This window comes from Marmota flaviventris, chromosome 8 (assembly GCF_047511675.1).
Source record: "Marmota flaviventris isolate mMarFla1 chromosome 8, mMarFla1.hap1, whole genome shotgun sequence".
NCBI lineage: Eukaryota > Metazoa > Chordata > Mammalia > Rodentia > Sciuridae > Marmota > Marmota flaviventris.
This window is the reverse complement of record NC_092505.1, coordinates 54,818,198-54,841,016: the sequence shown is the minus strand read 5'-3', so window position 1 is coordinate 54,841,016 and position 22,819 is coordinate 54,818,198. Positions and strand designations below refer to the sequence as shown.

Here is a 22,819-nt window from a genome sequence, read left to right as displayed (position 1 = left end):
ACTGAAAATAGTCAGCCCATGGCATAACAGCTTATAAACAATATGCTGATTTCTCCCATTTAAAAAAGACAAAACAAAACAAAGTCTCTTCATCTCCAATCACTATCCCTTTAAAACAAAACAACTCCCCACTCTGACTCCTTCCTCTCCCATTCTCCGGCACTCTCTCTAATCAGGCTTGGCCCCCTCCACTCCATTACAGCTGGGGTTTTTTGCAAACTCACCAATGACTTCCGTGTTGTTAAGTTGAAGACGTAATGCTCAGGTCAGTGCTCTTGACCTGGCAAGTAGCATTTGACACAGCAGATTTCTCCCTCCTCCACAAAACACTCACTGGGTCCAGTCTCCAGGAACACCCACTCCTCTGCCATGACTGCCTCCTTGTCCTTCCATCTCCCTACTTCTGGCCTGGTCCTCCAGCTTCTTTTTTTTCCCTATGGATGACCCTTGATGATATCACCCAGCCTCATGGCTTCCAACGCCATTTCTACACCGGCATCCAGCTCGCCAGCACTTTCTCCCCTAATCTCCAGACTTGTATCAAGCTGCTGCTCAGCTTCTCCACTCACATCTGGTACGGGCTTTCAGAGATGTCTGAAACTGATCTCCTGTCTATCTACCCTCCCCAAAACCTGTTCCTTCCATAGTCTTCCCCATTTCAGGAACCTATCCTAATAGTTGTTCAGGGTAAAAACCAAAGTTAACCTGACTCCTCTTTTTTCATTTATCATGCAGTTTGTCAGAAAACTCTCTCTGCCATGTCAAAATATATCCAGAATCTAATCCCTTCTAAGAAGCACTGGTTCAGCCCTCCTAGCAGCCACCAACGTCCTCCAGCTGGAATAGTATGGCAGCCTCAGCCCCTCTCCCTGTTTCCACTGCCCTCAATCTATAGACACTAGACTGACCTTTTAAAATGTAAGGCAGACCACATCACTCTGGCTAGTATTCTGATGGTTTTCTCTCCAGGTAAAAGCCAAATGCATAATGCTGGCCACCCAGCCCCTTTGGCTCAGTACCTGCTGTTTCTAAGTCCTTCTTATGCTGTCCCCCTCATTCACTCTGCTGAAGCCACCGCCAGCACACTCTAGGTCCTGCCTCGGGACCTCTGTACTGGCTCTTCTGCCTGCCTACCTGGAAAGCCCTCTGCCAGATGGCCACATGTTCACCTTCACTACCCTTAGGTCTGCACTCTAAAGTCAAGTCCCAAGACTTTCCCTGACCAACTGTTTTATTTTTCAACATAGCTCTTCTCATGCTTTACATTTTACTTATTTTATTGTTGTCTTGGTCCATTGTTCTAACCAGAATATAAGCTCCATGGAGGAAGGAGTTTTTATCTGCACAACACCTGGATGGTGCTTCACATGTTAAAAATCAAATGTCAGCCATTATTGCTGGTCCTCGCCTGGAGTCCATGGCTGGCCTTGACCTCCTGTCTTGTGCCCTAGCTTCCTGAGGATGGAGCTGTCTTACTCCCAGATCAGCATCCTGCCTTAACTGCCTCTGATTTGGTTCTGTCTGTCTGTTCTTCCTCCTCAGATGCATACTCTCATTCCTCCAGCGAAAATGGAGGCAAATCTGAATCCGTGGCCAACTTGCAGGCTCAGCCTTCCCTGAACTCCATCCACAGTTCCCCTGGTCCCAAGCGCTCCACCAACACCCTAAAGAAGTGGCTCACCAGTCCTGTGCGTCGACTCAACAGCGGGAAAGCAGATGGAAACATTAAAAAACAGAAGAAAGTACGCGATGGTCGGAAAAGCTTCGACCTGGGCTCTCCCAAGCCTGGGGATGAGACCACCCCTCAGGGAGACAGCGCTGATGAGGTACTTAGGGGGCCCCGGAGCCCTCCATCTGGAAGGCACCACTGACATGCCTCCGGCATGGTTCTGTAATCTAGCCAGTCTCCAAGAGCTTGTCATCTTGAGCCTCAGTGATGAGTTCAATCTGTGACCCATTCATCAGAGAATAACCAATACCGGGCATATCCAGCAGCCAGAAACCGCTTTGCCATATTTAGAGTTAGGGGCCTGGCTTGAGGGTGGCAGTTGGTCACCTGCCTCTACTGAGGACTACACCAAAACTGTCCAGACCTATTCAGACTAATAGTGAAAGAATGGAGACCATTTCACTATGAAAATAGAAGACTGAGCTGTGCCCAGGTGTTTGGAGCAGTGCCACGTGTAAAGGGAGTAAACAATTCCAGGTTGCTGCAGAGGGGAGAGCTGTGACAGAGGTGCGGCCAGCCTGGTCGCCACTCAGCCAGGAGCTTTGATGGGGCACCCAGTGAGGGAGGATAAGTACCAGCTCTCATCACTGCCGAGGTTGAGAAGATCTTTCTGATGTGTAACCATACTTCTTCTTGTAATTTTATGCCCTCTGCCATTTCTTCCTCTGGAAGTGGCATAGGGCCTGGTGACATTTCAATTCGGCTCTCTAGCCCTTCCTAAATTTTTAAAAAGTTGAGCTCTCTTGGCTTTTCTTTCAGCGTTCTCTCTTTCTGACTAATCAGTGAGATAGATTGTGAAGCGTTTTGAGGGGTTTTTTTTGGGGGGGGGCGGTATTTACCCCCATTTGGTTCTCACTGTCCTTTGAGATAAGCAGGGGTATCTACGTTACAGAGAAAGAAACTGCAGCTGCAAAGAAAGGCCTGTGTGTCCAGAGGAACCCTCCTCGTGTCTTATGTTTTTGTATGTCAAGTCTGAACCCTTGGTATCTTAACTCTGTGAAACAATAGCTAACGCTGCTCTTTTGTTCTAGAAGAGCAAGAAAGGTTGGGGTGAAGATGAGCCAGATGAAGAGTCACACACACCCCTCCCTCCACCCATGAAGATCTTTGACAACGACCCCACACAGGACGAGATGGTAGGACCTCTGGCTTCTCTGTGGAAAAAGTAATGCTTTATGCCCTGGACTTCATTCCATGTGTGTGTGTGATGGGAGAATGATGTTCTCTCTCCCTTGTTATCTCTTACTCCACGCGAATCCACAGTGATAGCGATTCTAGGTGTCCTCTGCCCCGATCCTGGAGGTCTGGCTTCATTCTGGGCAGTGTAGTGGTGTATGTAGAGTTCTTAAAATGGATATCTGCCTGGAATCTCATTCTGTTGATATAAGTTAATGGCTCTGTCTTTGGAAACAGCAGCTCTTAAAAGGAACTGTTTGTCCCCAGAAGGAATCTGTGGTGGTTCTAGGTGGCAACCATGTTATTATGCTTGACCATATGATCTGTTTTAGTTGTCTTTTCTATACCCAACTCTGAAATAGAATCATGGTGACTTCCAGTCAAGTCCTGTGCTGTTAACATTCTGCAGTCTCAGCAGACAGGTAGAAATACTGCTAAGGGAGGAGAGGGGTGTCAAAGGTAGGCAGGCCTAATGTGCTCAGTTGCACAAGTTTTTTGTTTTGCAAAATTCCACAGCCTGTCCCCTGTGCCTCTGACCCCCTAGGGGTCACCTCAGTCATTCTGGAGCAGAGGCTCAGACTGGATGGTTGGAATTGACCCCATAGTACTAATCTGGGACGTTGGGCCACTTTCATTATGCTATCTGTCCCTCTCTCTTTTATAGCCATGCCATTAATCAGTGGGGTTTTCCTTGCCTTCTCTTGGTATGACCAGTACCTTGGACTCTGGAAGTGGTTTTGTGTTTGGTTGTCCTTTCCATTTGCTTTAGGAGCATCATTTGGTGGTGGTGGTGGTGGTGGTTATTTGCCTCGCTGTCCCTCAGGCTTCCCCTGTGCCTTCTAGTTCTCTGTGGGGCAGCCTCCTCCAAGGCGGTGGGACCACCATGTGTGTGCAGGAAACAAGCCTTCATGATCCCACCTAGGATGAGATTCAAAGGAGGTCTGCAGAGGCTTCTGTGTTTCTAACATCCCAGCTCTTATATTAATTCTGTCTGCCCTACATTTAATTATTAATTCACAACCATTATTTCAGGTCTTCCTCTGTGCTATGCTAGAAGGACAATCTAGGAATAGGACAAAGACTAAGAGGTGGTGACTGCCCCTGGGGCTTGCACATGAGAAGCACACACAGTTATGGCCCCTCCTGAGGTGATGTTGGTGGCTCTGCTCTCTGACTCTGGACTGTTGGGAAGAAAAGTAGTAGGAAGCATGGCATTCTGCCCATCCTGGATCCCCAGAGGCAGAGAGGCCTGCACTTCACCTTGAGATGGGAATGAGGACCAGCCTGCTGGTATTCCCAGAGTTCTGCCCTTGTAAAATGTTCTGTAAACAGTGACATGTCTATGGGGGTGGGGTTCTCATGTCCCAGTATCTGCCATCCCACACCGCCCTCCGCTCAGAGGTGCCAGCTTGCATAAGATAAGAGGTCACGCACCCTCGCCCTTGGATTCCCTCAAATGTGGCTTGTTTGGGAGAAGTGGATATTGTGCTGTTTCTGGGTAATTTTTAACCAAGAGTGTGATGTACCCCAGATATTTGGGTGGCCCTTTTCTTAGCCAGAAATAGGAACAATGGCAACAGTCCCTTTTATTACATTAACTCTCCTCAGTCCTGCTTGCTTGACTTCTGTACACAATATTTGGAATTGAGATGAGCATCAGAACTTCTAGCAAATAGAGTTAGACTTATTAAAAACAATTTTTGCAGCAGTATAAAAGAATCTTTAAAAGTTCAACCATTGCACTATTATGCAATCATCCTCCCTGTTTAACCATTGTTCACATGCATGCGTGTTTTACAATTACTATGTGCGTATGACGTGCTCCATGCTTTATCTGCTGCCATTTCCTAGAATCTTATTAATTTTACCTTCATGACTTTAACTTTAATACCTGGAGAATGTTTTACTTTTTTGATGTTCCATAATTTGCTTGACCAGTCCCTTCATGGGACATCTGAACAGGGTGTTTCCAATCCACTACTTGAAATAATACCTCTGCAGATCACGGTGTATATATAGTATTTGTTCTTCTAATGTCAGTCCTTGGACTAAATTCCCAGGAGTAACATTCCTAGATCAAAAATGATATCTTTGTTTTCCAAACCATGAGCATTTTCCTGCATCCCCAAGAGAGGAAAAAGAGATTGTTATAATTGTTCTTAATTGTACTTATTTGATTCTTCCACATTTCAGAAGCAAAGACTGAAAAGGAACTCTTACATTAGAAAGGGAGTTTTCTTGTTTGAAATTCTTCCCCTAACTTAAGGGAGAAACTTGAAGTCAGGACAAGGCCAGGACAGTCAACTTTCTATGTCCACAGTGGTTATTCCCATGCGTTGGCCTGGATACCACTGCCCTCCACTCTGAAATACATGCAGGCTTGGCCATCTCTCCCCCAGCTTCTCCTCAGGTAGAGGAGAAAGGGAAAACCAAGCAAGCAAACAAAAGCCATCATCCAGCGAGAGGTTATCCCCAGCCCACTGAGCAAATAGCCATACCAACAAGTCCTTACCCCTGGTGCAGGTGGAAGAGGGTCCCAGAGAGGCCCTTCAGTTGAGCCCCTCTTGGCTGTAGCAGATGTCCCCACCTGCCCAGCATGTAACACACAGCTCCTGCGAAAGCCTCTATTGCTTCTTGGTGTTCAGAGGCAGAAGCAGAGAAAGAGAGGGAGAAAATGTGGAAGGGGGTGTCTAGCTTCCAGGTCTCTAAAATGCCCTGCCCCTAGCATTTTTCTAGGCACTGTAAAGATCCATACCTAAGGCAGTAATACATTTGAGACTGGGTTGATGGATTGCTTGCAGCCCTGGAAAGCAATGGGCAGCCATATAGTGGCTTAAGCCCTATTTGCCCTTGGAGCATTTGTCCCTGCCTCCTGCCATTAGTAGGTGTTGCCCTTGCCTATTGGCCCCCCTAGGAACTCAGTGACCCTTCCTCTCAACTCCTTTGGAGGCCTGCCTAAGAAGAGGCAGTCCCATCTATGCTTTGCTGCTGCCAAGACTTCCTGACCAGGGGTTGGGCAGGCCTGCTCCACCCCACTACTCTTAACCCCATTTCCCTCTGTCGCCTCTTCCCTCTAAACACAGAGCTTTCCTTTCCTTGCCTGCCTTGAGCTTTGGACTTTCTGTTTGGCTTTCTAATCCTTGCTAATCTGCTTTTCCTTTGCTGCCCAATGTCTTGCAGTCCTCCTCTTTGCTAGCAGCCCGGCAGGCTTCCTCAGAAGTACCTACTGCTGCAGACCTTGTCAGTGCAATAGAAAAGTTGGTCAAAAGCAAGCTGGTAAGTGGGGGTCCTGGAGGAAGTTCTGTGTGCATGTCACCTCCATGCGGCTCCCAGGGCCTTGAATCTATCCCAGGTTCTCATTTTCACTTATCCTCATCCCTCCTGTGGAATTATTTCCAATAATGATGGTTTTTGAAAACCTGTGCTCCAAAATCCTTCTTGGCTTTGCTTTGGATTGGGCATGGGAATTTAATAGGCCTTTATGGGGTTGTGATGTTAGCAAAAAGCATAAAGTATCCCATACAAATTTGCCTCACGGTAAGCCTGACCTGCTGGCCCCCAGGCAAGTGGCCTTTAGTCAGTGACTGAGGTGTCTGGATGCTCTGAAGCTCATTCACTGGGCTGCTGAAACAGGTGGGTCTTTGAAAATACCAAATAATTTTATTTAGGGAGCTTCTAGCTTGCAAAGTCTTGCAAAATTAAGACTGCTGGTTCTAAAGGGGAATGGGCAAAAGTGTATAGATATCTTGCCACAAAAAAATCAAGGGAGTAGGGTGCGGTGGCACATGCCTATAATCCCAGCAGCTCGGGAGGCTGAGGCAGGAGGATCATGAGTTCAAAGCCAGCCTCAGAAAAAGCAAGATATTGGGCTGGGGATGTGGCTTAAGCGGTAGCACGCTCACCTGGCATGCGTGCGGCCCGGGTTCGATCCTCAGCACCACATACAAACAAAGATGTTGTGTCCGCTGAAAACTAAAAAATAAATATTAAAAAATTCTCTCTCTTTCTCTCTCTCTCACACTCTCTCTTAAAAAAAAAAAAAAAAAAAAAAGCAAGATGCCAAGCAACTCAATGAGACCCTGTCTCTAAATAAAATACAAAATAGGGCTGAGGATGTGGCCCAGTGGCCGAATGCCCCTAAGTTCAATCCACAGTACCCCTCCCCAACCCAGAAAAAAAATCAAGGGACCTGGTGCCTCTCTCCATCATGGAAGGAAAAACTGAACATAAGCACTGGCAGCTGGTCTAGCCTGTGACTATTCAGTGGACCCATCACGCCACCTGAAGGCAGGGTGGTCAGTCTGAGCTGGCTTGGGACTTTGGCAAAGTGCTGGTGAAAATTCATTTCTGGATGCTTCATTAGGACAGAGCTGCCCTCCACTCCCAGGCTTTGACGTCTAAGTATCACTGTAAGATGACAATTTGAAGCATTTTCCTTTCTTTCTCATCTGTGTCACCCATTTGGCTTTTCCTGCAATCTCATTAAGATAAATGCCTATGCTCCCACCAGGCTTCTGCTGGGAAGTCTTGTTAATCACCACTGTTTAGATCTTTCTCCACCAGGCCCAAGAATTAGAGGGAGATGGAGAGTCCTCTCTAGAGCAAGCTGCCAATAATTTTGATTCCAGTGACTTCCTTTTCAGATATGCCATCTTTATAGTGTATAAATGAGGTTTAACACATATGATCTCCTTCTTTTCCTACCAAATTTTCCTTTCAAATTAGAAAAAAAAAAAATGGCTGGTGGTTTGAGTTACAAGCGTCAGACTCTGCGCTTGCCCATTTTTCTGCTGTCTCTCCTTGTCCTCCCAGCGGGAGTCAAGGGCTCTCATGGTCACCACTGACTTTTCAAAGTCACACGTTTGGCTTTGTTCCCTTTGCATTTTTGTTCCTACCACTTCACTTCTCCAGAGTGTTCTGCCTCTTGTGTTTGCTTATCTAGTGCATAATGGACCTTCAAGGTCCCACTCAAACTCATCTCTCCACAAGGACTTCCCTGACCACTCCAGGCCAAACGCCCTCTGAAATCCAACTGCAGTTTCAAATGCCAGATGCTACTTGGGGCACCTCTTAGATGGCTGTTGTGCCATTTGTTAAAATACCATGATGTTTTCACTTGCAGTTTACCTCCCCAGCTAGATGATAAGTCGTTTAGGACATTCATATTTTTTCCTCCAGTTGTATACAGGAGTCTTTTATACTTAATGGGTTCTTCATGAATACTTGTTTCAAAAAAAATCCAGGGGCTGGGGCTGTAGCTCAGTGGCAGAATGCTTGCCATGAGACACTGGGTTCAATCCTTAGCACTGCATAAAAAAAAAATAAATTCAATAAAGGCATCTACAATTACAAAGAAAATGTTTTTAAATCCAGATTTTTTTATATTTTAGGTTACCTTTCCCCTTCTATTGCTGACTTGTGCTATTGAGAGTCTCCTCAGTCCTCTAGTTTGTGTGATCAGTGAATCTGTTATGCCTCTGAGCAGAGTTGTTGACAAGTCCCATAAGAACAGATTTCCCAAAGAAGGGGAAGAGTGGGATGGCATTGGAGTTGATCAACCCTGTAACCAGCTGTCAATCAATGTCTATTGAATGAATATTGTTACTGCAATGAGTTTACCATAACAAGGGCTTTAACTTCCACCAATAACTGCTCCTTAAGGACCTCCAGTGAGCCCAGAATTACAGAGATTTCTTTGGCTTAACATGAAACCAAGTGCATCTTAAGAAAGGAGTAAGAAAGTAGTGGCTTTGTTTCTTAGAATCATGTCACCAAAATTTGATTCTTTTATCTTCCCTCCACTTTCTCTTTCTTCCCATCCCACTGTGGGACAGCAGTGGAGCAACAGAAAATTGAGACTACTCCAGCCATGTGTGAGAACACTAAGTTGCCTCTTCACCTCTAAGACTCCTGTTCCTATTCCTCATCAGTTCCTTGGCTTGGGAGGGAAAAAAAAAAAAGTAGAGCTCATAAAAGTTTGGGAATATTTATTTGATCAAATAAAATAGTGTGAAAGCTGCCAAAATATCCAATGTTATCATAGACTTGGTTAATGAAAGTACAATGTATAGGTCAAGAGAAGTAATAGTTCCATTGTGCTATTCAGACCACACCTGTCCTGAGTGGTGTGTAATACATTGTATTCTAAATGCAGCATTCTAGAATGATCTTGAATAAACTGGAAGAGCCCAAGAGGAGGTAAACAGTACCATGTTGTCCATGTCAGGTTAAAGAGACAGAGACTCTGGGGAGAAGTTAGAAGCATGGCAGAGCCGTCTTCCAATTACTGAAGCACTGCAGTGGGACTGAAGGGTTGGTCTGCTTGGGCTGCTCCAGAGGGCAGGACCTAGGTGCGCAGGTGGGAGTTTTCTTAGAGTAGTGTAAAGAACTATCAAAGTCCTTCTTAATGTGCAGAGTCCATTTTACAGAAGCATCTGTTAGCTTAAACCTTTATCCATAGTTATTTTGTTTTTTTTAATTTCCTTATCGGTTGCTCAAGCAGTGACCCCAAATTCTGCACTTAGAATTCAGTTGCCCTATAGCTGTACCTGAGGGCCAGGAGGTACCTCGTGTCCCCATGCCCCAAAGCTGCTCCTGTTGCTTTATGGCCACGTAGTCATTGTTGCATCAAAGCTTCTGCCTCAGTGTGAGCGCTGATCTTCATTGCCCAGGAACCACCAATAGAGCTAGCATACTGACATACTTTCTGGTTTATGTGTTAAGGTATTGTCTTTAACTTTGAGCCAGGAGTAAGGTCTCCCTCTGCTATCCACATGTGATTTTTTTTTTTTTTTTTTTTGGAGGGGGTACTGGGATTGAACCCAGGAGTACTTAACCACTGAGCTACATCCACAGCCCTTTTTAAACATTTTAAAATTTGAGACAGGGTCTCACTAAGTTGCTTAGGGCTTTGCTAAGTTGCTGAGGTTGGCTTTGAACTTGCAGTCCTCCTGCCTCAACTTCCCAAGTTGCTGGAATTATAGGTGTGTGTCACCACGCCCGTCACCCCATGTGATTTTTAATAAAGTTTTTTCTAGATCTGTGGACAGCTATTGCTGGTATAAAGTATGTAAGGAACCTGAAGACCCAGGTTTCCATTCTACTTCTGCTACCAGTAATATAGCCCTGGAAAGTGTATTGGGCTCTTCTTTATCTCGCTTATCCATGATGAATCTGTTCACCTGAATCTAATCTCAAAAGAGTAATTCTGATGGTTGAGTAGGCAGGAAGTGTTTTGCAAACTGATAAGCAGGCACCTGCAAATGTTAGCTCCTGGCCACTTCTGCAGCCTTGTGAGGGCAAAGGGAACTGCATCATCCTCATCTCCCATTGCCCAGTGTGGTGCTGGAAAAGTGGAAACTTACATTCTGCTAATAGATTGGCCATTGGGTAGATGTTGCAGGGTAATTGTTTAGCAGTCCATAGGACTTGGTTTTATTCCTCAAGTGTAAGGAATGAGAGCTTGCTGGCCATGTGAGACTGTGTCTCTATACTGTGGTCCTGAAGCCCCAGGATTCTACCCTGCCTGGCACAGAAGATCACACTTCCAGAAAGGAAGGCCCTCTCTGAGCTCATCATCAGGTGGCATGCCAAAACAGGTCACTAGACTCCAGATGACCCTGCTGGATGCTTGCTAAGAGTCCTCTGCCTCTAGGCAGCACTGAGCCAGTCGTGAGCTCTTCTTGAGTCCATCTAGTGGCCTGGCATCCTGACAGTGTGCCCTGTCTGCGTCAGCAAGTCTTGCCACCCTTTGGTTCTCTTGCTGTGCTAGCATTCACTTCCCTGGCCAGCCTCATGGGCCACAGAGGAACCTGGCAAGGACCAGGCTGTACTTGTGCATGTTACACAAATTGGCTTGTTTTATAAGTTGCCTTGGGAAAGTGAATTGGTCTACTTGGACTCTCCTTTATCTCACTTATCAGTGATGATTCTGTTCACCTGAACCTAATCTCAAGCAAGTAATGATGATTGAGTAGGCAGGAACGTGCTTTATAAACTGATAAGCAGGCCCCTGAAAATGGGGTGGAGTTAGCAGAACTTCCTGGTCTAGATGGAAAAAAATAATGGCCCCATCATATCCACAGTGGAGGTATACGTTTTTAGGAACTAGATTCATTTGGAAATCCTCTGTGGAAGAAATTTCTGAGATGCTTGTCAGAATAGAAAAATTTAGAATTCCATCAAAAATTTTTTAAAAAATCAACCCCCAAATCACAAACCTGAAATGTCATTTGTCTGAAAAATCCACACCTCAGTTTTTCCACTATCAGTTGTTCCCATGCCCACCCCAAGTTTGCCTAGGAATGACTTAAATCTAATGTTTATTGGCCAGAGTATATTATCCAAGTTTTAAAAAATATTTTATGTACATATTTGAGGTTACCACAAAATATTATGACATATACATAGATGGTTAAATGGTTACTATAGAGAACAAATTAATACAACCATCATCCCACACATTATTTTTCTGTATGTGTAGAACAGCTTAAATCTACTTATTTGACAAAAACCCTTAATATAATACAACTTTACTAACAATGGTCCTCAGATAGTGCATTAAATCTCCGGATCTAGCTTGTTACATCATATCTGCTATTTTGTATCCTTTGATCTATATAGTTCCTATTTTTTCACTTGATCTCTCTCCTCCCACCCCAAATAAGTATTTTATTCTCTCTCTCTCTCTTTTTTTTTTTTTTTTTTTTTTTTTGGTACCAGGGATTGAACTCAGGGGCACTTAACCACTGGCCACATCTCCAGCCCTTTTTTGTATTTCATTTAGAGACAGAGTCTCACTGAGTGACTTAGGGCCTTGTTCAATGGCTGAGGCTGACTTTGAACTCACAAGACACCCAGTTCACTATTTTATTCATCTATATATATTAGACATTTTTTGAAAAGACTCCACATATAAGTGAGATCATGCAATATTTCTCTTTCTTTATATGTTTATTTCACTTAGCATGATCTTCACCCATGTTGTGGAAAATGGCAGAATTTCCTTTCTTTTTTTAATATTTATTTATTTATTTATTTTTAGTTATAGGTGGACACAATATCTTTATTTTATATTTATGTGGTGCTAAGGATTGAACCCAGTGCCTCACGCATACTAGGCGAGTGCTCTACCTCTGAGCCACACCCCAGCCCCAGAATTTCCTTTCTTAAGGCTGAAAAATATCACATACACACACACACACACACCCTACCACAGTGTCTTTATCCATTCATTCACCAACAGACACTTAAGATTTTTCCACATCTTAGCTACTGTGAATAGTACAGCACTGAACATAGAGGCGCAAATATGTTTACAAGGTGCTGTTTCATAACCTTTGGGCATGCATATACCCAGTCCTGTCAATTTTGTGTCTTGTGACAGTTTTATTTTTAATTTTCTTTAGGAACCTCCATACTGTTTTTCATAATAGCTGCACCACTCTTCATTTTCATTCCCACCATTCCTTCCCCTTTCTCTTTGCCAGCACTTGCTCTCTCTTTTTTCACTCCTTAGCTCTTTCTTTTCTAGAACCTCCTCATGCCAGCACCCATAACACAGTCACTTACTGGTCCCTCCCCTCTCCTCTACCTGCCCTGGGCTTGCAGCTTCTGGGCTGCCCCACGTGGTTCATTCACCCCATGACTTTTACTCTCTGGGCTGCTGCTGCCTGGAATGTCCTCCCATTTCATTTCTCAATGACTGTCCCTCTGTATCCACAGGTTCTACATCTGTGAATTCAACCAACTTCAGATTGAAAATATTTAAGAAAAATCTGTGTCTGTACTGAACATGTCATTTTTCTAGTCTTTATTCTCTAAACAATACAGTATAGCAACTACTTATTAGCACTTACATTGTATTAGATATTATAAGTAATCTAGAGATGATTTGAAGTATTCAGGAGGATGTGCATAGGTCATATTGCAAATCTTAAGTGGGGCAGAAGTTCTCATTGTAGCAGAAAACTGGCCTGTTTCCTCCAGGAGAAGCACTAATTGCAGGTCACCTTTACTTGCCCTTGATTGGAGCCTAGTATCCAACTCTAACACAGGCAACTAGGTCTTCAGAGGGAATCACTCTTGAATGACTGCCAGCATTATAGCTAACTCCATGATTCAAGGCAAATTACCCAGCATACCGATTACCAAGCCCTTTATTTCCCTCTTCCTGCTCTCACTGAATCTACCTTTTAACTCTGTGCCTGAGAGTCCTGCCCCAGAGACAACTTGGGCTTCTTTGCTCACAGAACAGTCAGGCAGAAGAACATGGAATGCATTTCACTGTGTGACACTTTGGACTCCTTAGATGTCCTTCATTCTCTAGATGGGCTGAGAGTGGCCCATGTCAAGCTGGATGTACCGTGGGGGCATCTTGTAAGCAGAGCTGTAGGCCTGCTTCCTGGGCCTGGCAGTCTCCTTCCTGCCATCCAGCAGGCTAAAGAACAAAGACCACAAAAGGACAATGGGAAGAGGAGGAGAAAGTAAGAGGCACTAATGGGATCCGTCACCAGCTGGGTCCATCTGTCTAGCAGCCTGTCTCTGGTGATGGCACCAGGGGACATGTCACTGGAAAGCTTGCCTGTCCACTGGCTTGTCAAGCCTCGGCACCAGACACTCTAATTTCCTTAATAACAGGTTACAGACTCTGTGTCTATAAATGTAGCTCAACCCTTCTCAACCTTTCTTTATTTTTAGCCAATACTGCTGCTCTGGATGTAACGGTTTCCGTAGCTGATTACTTTGTTCTGTAAATACCTTTATGTCAAGTAGAAAGAAATTCTCCCTGTTGGGCTGGAAGACCCTGTGCTCTTAATTCTAATTTCTAGCCTTAGTGACAAATTCATGTTTGGCATATTGTGTCTATTTGGGAGGCCAAGGAAAAGTGGATATCTCTTTCAGTGTTGAGATTTTCAGATTCAAGTTTCTATCCTTTGTCACATAGTGTCCCATCAGGATCCTCATTCCTTTTATGTTTCCTTTCCTCAGACTTTCCTGCCTCTGTTTGGTCTATGTTGAAATACAGCAGCTAAACTAGGCATGGTGGCACATGTCTATAATCCCAGCTACATGGGGGGGCGGGGGGTGCGGCTGAGGCAGGAGGATAGCAAGTTTGAGGACAGCCTGGGCAACTTAATGGGACCCTGTCTCAAAATTTTTAAAAAAGTGGTGGGGGTGCTGAGAATGTGGTGTCAGTGGTAGAGTGTTCCTGGGATCAATGCCTAGTGCCACACACACACACACATAAAACAGAAAAACAAACAAAACCCAGCAGTTACTGACAGATGATGTCAAGTGCAGATCATTTAAGATCAGGCTGAGTCTGTTGTTCCTACTACCTTTTTGCATGACACTTTTTTGATCTTTGTGACTTTAACTCAGGGCCATTTTCAGAGACTACTAAGTGAAACCTCTCCGTTTAGCCACTGTGGCTGGGGTAGACAGGTGCCTTGGGTGGTTTGGATTTGTCTCTCATGCTTGTTTTACATTTGCCCACCTTGACCTTGATCTCTCCATTACTGTTTATCCATGTGGCTTCTGTCAGTTCACATAATCAAATAGTAGGTGTCGCTTGGGTCTTCCCAGGACACTAGTGAAAATATTAGCTTGGACCCTCTTTTGAGTGTTCTTACTGTTACTAGTGACGTCTGTGAGGGAAAGCAGCTCACCACTGCAGAGCATTTGTAACTTTTCAGAGAGGTTGACAACTGTTGTCTCTGTCTATTTCTCAGAAATCTGTAGAGAGAAGGTTTGATTTGAAAATTGACAAAAACTGAAGCATGGAACCATTTTAGCTGTCCATATAATATTCTGAAATTAGAATTTTTGTTCCTTACCCTTAGTTCCTTCTAAAGTACTGTATTTTTTTTTAGTTTTTTTATTTGTTCTATTTAGTTAGACATGACAGTAGATTGCATTTTGATGCATCATACATAAATAAAGTCTAACTTCTCATTTGTCTGGTTTGAAGGACTGTATTAAGCCATTTAACTTCTTTTTTTCCTGATTCTATAGCACTTGATTTAAAAGAAATGAGAAGAATTAGTAAATGAAAGGAAGCCATTGGTAAATAACCTTAGCAGAGATGTTTTTTGAAAAGGTTAAATCTACAGGTTATTTCTTGTCCTCTTCAAAAGATTTATAACTGATTTAACAAAACCCTGCTTGTTTGTTTTGAGGTCTATCCCTCCCACTGCCTTATCAATTTGCATTTGATGGCCTTACAACAGATTTTCTTTTCTAACTCCTTATTTGGTACAGAATTGCAATGATTAGCTTTCCCTCTGGAGCCCTTACACAGAGATAAGTTGCTTTGACAATAGGCAGTTTCATTAGGCCTGGAAAGTTGGCCAAGGACATCCTGATTGCCTAAGAAGGCGACAGCTCAGAGCTCCCTGCTGCAGGAGGGTGGAAGTCTCTGGTGTCCTAATGCTTCACTATGAATCAGTGAGAACAGCCTTGGCTGTTACTTCTCAAGCTGGTTGTGGGCAGACTGGGGGACACAGGGCTTCCAAGTGACTTTTCAGTGTACAATTCTCTGAAGCTGTTTGTTCTTGTCTTTTTAGACTCTTGAAGGAGGCTCCTACCGGGGGAGCTTGAAAGACCCTACAGGCTGCCTAAATGAGGGGATGACCCCACCCACTCCTCCTAGAAACCTGGAAGAAGAACAGAAAGCCAAGGCCCTTCGAGGCAGGATGTAAGTAATTCCCCAGATCCCACTCTTGCAGGTGTGGCGGACCGTGGTGAAGGGCTGGGGGTACTTAGGGATTCCCCACGCTGTGCTTCGACTGATCTCAGACAGAAGTGAAGGTGACTCAGATCTATTCTGTGTAACAGTGACGAACAGTGAGCTACTTTGGCACTGTCTTGAAGAAGTTTAGGCTGAAGTGTCTTCTGTTAAGTAGCAGCTATTAATGACAAAGTATGGTTTTAACTAAGATCTGATAGAAATATTAAACATGCTGATAAAAAGGAAACTGTGGGACTATTAAGATGGGTCTGTAGTACCAGAGAATCCCTAATCATGGCAGAAAATCTGGTGGAGGTCACCTGAGGCGATATGCCCCAAGTATAGGCAAGTGAGAGATTAGAAGAGGAAGCTGTAGTACGCCAGGTAGGGCTCATCTCAACCCCTCCCCAAGGGCTTTAATTCTGCATCATTTAGTTCTACAAAAACTGCCTTTCCACTTTGAATGGCTAGTGGTAAAATACAGTTCACATTGCAGTCTGTTTCACAAAGATCCTTGTGCAATGCAAGGTCCGGGTTATATGCCTCCTGTTACGTGAGATGATAAGGAAGATATGGATGCCAGTAATACAGAACCATAACTCCTCCCTTACTTTAGTTTTCTTATTCAGAGTTTGGCTGAGCTGGAAGCCAGCTGCCAATAAGTCTTGAACATGGCTCAGTGTGAAATCGTGAGCAGCAGTGAGAGCAGGGTAGGCAGATGGGAAGGGTCCCTCTCTGCTGTTAGTCTGCCCTTCTCCCTCAAATTAATCACTCCTTTTGCCAAGTCACTGCAAATTGATAAGGGAGTGGGAGGGATAGACCTCAAAGTAAAAAAAGCACATTTTGTTAAATCAGTTATAAAAAAAAAATAAGTAGGGCTAAATCCTTCTGTTACTGGGAAATGTGTTGAGTGAACATTTAGGACTTTGTTTCCTAGGAAACAAAAATAGAAACATCATAGCAAGAGCCTTGTGTCAAAGCAGGGCTGTCCCCTCACAGTGGGGAAGAACAAGAGGCATGCAAACTCTATAATTTCATACTTACTCCCACAACTTTATGGGTGCTTAGGAAGAACCCCAAGAAGTTAGTAAATGGAATCAAGATTGAGAAATGTCATTTCCACAGGGAAATTTCCTAGGACTTTTACAAAACTGGTTCTCCTTAGCTTACATCAGTCAAGCCAAAACAAGGCTTATATCAGGGAAACAAAAGTTTTCATCAGGGAAGTGACCCACAAGGTGGCCAATGGTCCTTAGCAAAGACAAACACTAGTCTCACTCATGTTGACCAGGCCTATGAGAATTATGTCAGCCATTGTCCAAATATGATATTGTCTGATTTTGCTACCATGGATCACAAGAGTGTGTTGCCTTTTTACCCAGGGACCCATCTCTCCTCCCTCATCTCATTCTCACCAAAGCCCCTATTTCTCCACATCCTGAGCTATCCTGAAAATCTACCCGACAGTGTCTCATCCCTTTTACTATATATCATCCTTTTGGTATATATGGGAGAAGTAGGACAAACAAAATAAATTAGGTGGTATGTCAGAAGCTGGAAAAAGAAAAGAGCAGTGTGAGGGAGATCAGGAATGAGGCCAGGCTGTGGTTTTAAGTGGTTCTGCCATTTGCACAAAAACCAGAAGGAGGTAAGGAGTTAGCCATGAGGAAGAGTGTTCTGGGTAGAGGGAACAGCCAGTGCCAAGGGTCTACAGGATTTCCTGTGGAAGACCAGCCCTTCCCTACCACTGTGAAAGAGAGAGGGTTAGAAGTGGGCCCAACCTATAGCTGGAAAAATTTCACAGGGACCAAAGAACAACATTTATTTGTGGCTTTTACTGATAAGAATTGAACATGGACAGTAATTTATTATTCATTCATTTGGCAATTAATCCTGTACTGCCTTAAGATGAATATAATTTAAATCTCTGAGGTAACTTTTCAGAAGGTCTTTTAATGTGTCTCAATCTCCCCCAGATACTTCACCAGCCCCTTAAGGGAAAAAGGCAAGGCTCCCCAGCAGACCTGATGCAAGTTCCCTTCCCTAGAGGCTGACAAGCCTAGCCAGCCCCAATGTGTCAGCAAATGGCTGAAGATAAAAATATCACGTGGACACAAAGCAGTAGACTTCATCTCCACAGGCCCCTCCCAGCCCCCAATTCCCACTCTCATTTTCCTGTGGTTTTCTTTAACCACTGTCTTCCAAGCGGTACTTGGGTCATGCTAAAGATATATTTGAATGCTTTATATATTTGGCCTTGCCAGTTCCTTCCTGTGGCCTGAAACACTCGCTGGTCTGTGCTGGAGGGAACTGGTTGGAAGTGCTGAGCAGGCTGATAAAGAAGCATGTGTTCCTTTGCTTCCTTCCCTGGCCCCCAAGGCCCCTAGACCCCGGGGATTTGGTGGCTCCTCAGTGTCACACAGAACAAGAGTTTCAGCTGAATTGCTTCCTGGGTTCAAAATGGTTACAACCCCGGCACTGGGGTCCCTGGTTGACATCTCAGAACTTTACCCCTTTTGCCACTTGGGCCAAAAATATACTTGTGTGGCTTCAGACAAAACTTTTTCAAATCAGATAGTAAAGAATCAGACTCCAGTAGACTCAGAGCAGCCCCTCCCCTGTGCACAGCCAAAAGCATTTTATGGATAGGTCTTCCTCTTCACTGTTGGACAGAAAAAGAGGAGTGTTTGGGGCTGAGGCTTCTGGGACTCCAATGAGCCAGTCTCAGCCATTTGCCAGGCAGTGAGCTACATGAAGGAGCTCAGTCTTTGGACTCTTGAACAACTGGGTTCAAATCCCAACTCAGTCCCTCACTTTGTAATCTTGGGCAAGTTACCTAATCTTTCCATTTGAGTATTTTCATTAAATAAAGTACGCTTTACAATACCTACCTTTTTACAAGAATAAGAAAACCCAGATGAAGTAACTGGCCTTATAGTAAATGCTCTAAGAAGTAGAAATAATTAACAAGAAAGTAAATGTCCTTGCCATTGTTCAATCCTGCGTCTTGGGACTGAGCGCTGCCTTCAAAGTTGTGAGTGAGGAATGTCTGCAGTCAGCCTTTCTGGCCATGACTGGGGATTTTCCAAGCCAGTTACCATAGATACCCATGTGAATAATTGTAGCTTCTAGATTATAAAGTAAAAGTTTCTCTCCATATCTGCATTTCTGGGGCCTTAACAGCTTGTTATCAAACAAGTGTCTCTCTCCTCTCTTTAGGAAGAATGGAACTGAAACGAAGGAATAAGAGTCTCATATGGATCCTTTGGCCTCAAAGCTTTTGTAACTCAGTTTTGCCAAAGGAGTTGTCGTTCTTCCTGCCCTGTGTCTCTACAGTCATTCAGGGAGAAAGAGATATAGAAAGTAGAAAGAGGATTTCAAAGCAGTTGTTCATCATCCTTGTCTGACTTGTGTGCTGGCTAAGGGAAAGTCCTTGCTGGCCTCGTGCCCTCAGAGAGCAGCAGTGAGCAACTCTGGGGTGCTTTAAGGCGTTTAAGTAACTTTACTGTGACCTTAATGTGAAGACTTCTTGCTTAACAATAAAGAGGAACCCTCATTGTTCTTCATCTCCTGCTCAGGTTTGTCCTAAATGAGCTGGTACAGACAGAGAAAGACTATGTCAAGGACCTGGGGATTGTGGTGGAGGTGAGTATCTGGTGCAGAGTGAGTCTGTGCTCACCCAACTAGGAGCAGGTTGGACCCTACATGGGCAGGGGGTTAGCTTAATGGCTGCATGTATTTTACTCTCTCTGGGTATTTGCAGGAATGAGTATTAAAATGATAGCCAGGTGTGTAATCCTAGAGACTCAGGAGGCTGAGGCAGGAGGATCACAAGTTCAAGGCCAGCCTTGGCAATTTAGGGAGACCCTGTCTCAAAATAAAAAATACAAGGGGTGAGAATATAGCTCAGCAGTAAAGCACCTCTGGGTCCCCAGTACCACACACACACACACACACACACACACACACACACAAAGATGATTTAAAGGGTATAATTCAAATGTAATATGCAGGCACTTTTTTCTTTTCTCCTTGAAACATTTATGATATTTAGAGAGAGGTAAGGGCAGAAATATTATAGCATTTGGGGAGCTTCTTGATTAGAGTTGCATCCATTTCACCTTGTTTGGGGTGACCAAGTTATGATCTTAAGAGGCTATTAGATGTTTCCTCATGTGAACATATATTCTTCAGAATTCTGAGCACCCTGGGCACAAACCAGGTAACTTTGAGTGGAATCTTGGGGCTTACACATTTCCTTAGAGTTCAAAGAGAATGTCATAGCTACCAAGGAGACAGACAAAGAAAAAGCCACCAATAAGCAAGAGTGACAGGTCCCCAGTTAGGAATCAAATTGGTAATAAATACAACAGCTCCAGCTCCATAGGGATTAACTTTTGAGAACTTAGACACTTTTTTGGAGGACAAAGCCTAAGGAAGTAAATGGATAATTTAGATAGCCTAGATTCGTTTTGTTTAGCATCTTAAAAAAAAGATAGGAAGTCTAAAAATTGAATTCCTAATATTTAAATTGCCTGCTGGTTCCTAACAGTTGCCCTTTAAGTCCTCATCCTGTGAACTCTGCTGATAGATGGCTCTGTATTTGCCAATCCTGAGCTTTGGATAAAGAGACTAACCAGGCATAGAGAGGACCTGAATTCTAATTTATGGAAAGTCACTCTCCCCCTTGGGAATCTGTAGATTGAGAAACTGAAATCCAGGAAATTCAGACATCAGTGGTGTGATTAAAAGTAATATAACATGGGTGCCTTGGGTTTTTTTGTTTGTCTCTCTGATGGGGCCATGTGCTGCCTGTACAACCTCACAACCTGATTTTACAGCTGAAATGAGATGACATAGGACTGCTACAGAGCCTAAAGTGTTAACATTTTATGACTTATTTATAGGCCAGATGTATCTAGTTCTGAGTCTTTAAAAATATAATTAACTTGAGTTAGGAGACAGGGAAGGAGAGAGAATCGTTTTCTTCTTTGTTCGGCTTTCTTTTGTTTCTTTCTTTTTTTTTTTTTTGGCAGAGCTGGGGATGCAACCCAGGGCCTGGCGCATGCTAGGCATGTGCTGTACCACTAAGACATAGAAAGCACCCAGAAACTTCATAAAAGTTTTGACTCTCACTCTGCCCAAGGGCAGAGTCTTGGCTGAATAGGAAAAACTACAGCAGCATCACCCTCAGACTCACACAAAGCGTGGGCTTCTCTGGGTGCTCCAGGTGGCCTTGACCCTTGACCTGCAGGTGCTTTCTCAGGAGCATCCTCTTATAACTACTGCCTGTCCCCTGCAGGGCTTCATGAAGAGGATAGAAGAGAAGGGCGTTCCTGAGGATATGCGAGGGAAGGATAAAATCGTGTTTGGGAACATTCACCAGATTTATGACTGGCATAAGGAGTAAGTGTCCCAGCTGCCCTGAGGGTCAGGGCATCCTGGGAAATCCTGGACTCTGGAATCCTTTTCTTGCATCAGATGTAAAAGACAGAGTTTGAAGGGAATCTCCTGTCGTTTATCTCCCATTGAGAGGTAATGAAGTTCCAAGCAGTGTGACTTCCTCCTTTCATACTCTTTCCCCTTTTAGTTTTTTCCTGGCTGAACTGGAAAAATGTATCCAAGAGCAAGACAGACTGGCCCAGCTCTTTATTAAACATGTGAGTGACACACTGGTCTCCTCCCCATTCACTTTAAAATTCCTTCTTTCTTCCACTCTTCCTGGATTCACTTTTCTTCTTTCCCGTCTCTGAGGTTGTTTTGTGTTGTTTTTTTTTTTTCTTAAACCATCTTGGCCATGTGGAAGTGGGGTCCAGCCCACTACATTTCCTAACTGCCTCAGTGTTCCTCCAAGTGTGGGTCACCCCTGTTCCCACCTCCATGTGTAGAATAGCTCAGCACTCAGAGAGCGAGCACAAGGCACAAGATACCTGACTGGCGCATTCCCCGTCTTTCCCTGTGCTTTGTCAGGAGCGGAAGCTGCACATCTACGTGTGGTACTGCCAGAATAAGCCGCGCTCGGAGTACATCGTAGCTGAGTACGACGCCTACTTTGAGGTGAGCTGCTCCGGCTTTGCTGAACAGGAAGGGGAAACTCAGGCCAAGAGAGCCACATTCAGAAACACCAGCCATCGTCCACCCACAGGAGTCGCTGCCTCAACAGAGCCATTAACTGCTTACTTTAGTTCCCCTGAGCATCTTTGCTTCCAAGGAGCTGAGTTGGCCCCAGCTGTGGACTGCGGGAGGAACTTCCGTTAGCAGAATGATTCTGAAACAGACTGATTGGAAGCTCTGATCCTTCCCCAGTGACCCCAGAGCAAACTGTGCCCACATTCTTCTGCACGACCCCCTGGGCTGCTTGCTGGGGCCTCTCCTTGGTTGAGGGGTTTGCAGTCACTTCATAGCCTTGGTTTCTGTTCCCAGAGGTTTAAGCCTGGATGGATTGACTTTGTTGGTAGAGAGGCAGCACCTTCTCTCAGAGATCAGGGCTCAGCTGTGTGGGTCACTGTGTCCTTGGGGCAGCTCTTCTTGCCTGACTCTGCTATGGAGAGATGAGAGAACCTGTTTCAGCTTGTCTCCCAAGACTTACGAGAGGACCAGGTGTGACAGTGCTTGCCATGAAAGCACCGTAGCCAGGCAAGAAGGCTATGGTAGCCTGTGTGATGTTGTAGTGTTTTTAACAAACAAGCGGATGTATAGGCAATTCTACCTTTTTCCTCACTTGAAGATGCTTGAACTTTATTGGGAAACATGAGGACGGGTGATCCATGCCTCGGAACCCTGACCCAGAACACTCAGCTCTTGGATTCCTTTCTTTCTAACATAGCTCCCTTGTGTTTCAGGAGGTAAAGCAGGAGCTAAATCAACGGCTGACGCTTAGCGACTTCCTTATCAAGCCCATTCAGAGAATAACAAAATACCAGCTGCTCCTCAAGGTAAGATGCTGGGAGCCCAGGCCAGGGCTGGAAGAGCATCTCCTTAGGCTACAGCCAGTGGCTCTGTCTCCTTCACACTGTGAAGGGACAGTGAACTGCGTGGGCAGGCATGGGCTTTGGAGGTGCAGACTTTTCTTTCCTCTACTATATTACTCTGTAAGCTCTGCCCCCAGATAATTTGCATAGCTCTTGCTTCTACCCTTAAAACTGATGGTTACTTGATTTTTTTTTTCCAGTTCACTTTTTTTC

The 22,819-nt window shown here is 44.5% G+C and overlaps 1 protein-coding gene across 6 annotated transcripts in view; it reads left to right on the top strand.

The window, feature by feature from the left end:
- The window catches only part of LOC139701303 (kalirin-like), a 117,053-nt gene that overhangs the window by 39,659 nt on the left and 54,575 nt on the right, over positions 1–22,819 (top strand). For 3 of the 6 annotated variants that reach the window (XM_071615267.1, XM_027936084.2, XM_027936083.3), the window contains exons 2-9: positions 1,543–1,826; positions 2,764–2,865; positions 15,472–15,602; positions 19,214–19,280; positions 20,938–21,041; positions 21,226–21,295; positions 21,606–21,692; positions 22,478–22,570. In XM_071615267.1, coding sequence (XP_071471368.1) covers positions 1,543–1,826; positions 2,764–2,865; positions 15,472–15,602; positions 19,214–19,280; positions 20,938–21,041; positions 21,226–21,295; positions 21,606–21,692; positions 22,478–22,570 — 938 coding nt within the window. Of the gene's footprint in view, positions 1–1,542; positions 1,827–2,760; positions 2,866–15,316; positions 15,353–15,471; positions 15,603–19,213; positions 19,281–20,937; positions 21,042–21,225; positions 21,296–21,605; positions 21,693–22,477; positions 22,571–22,819 lie in introns of those variants that run through there. The other 3 variants (XM_071615266.1, XM_071615269.1, XM_071615268.1) reach the window with 2 other exon arrangements.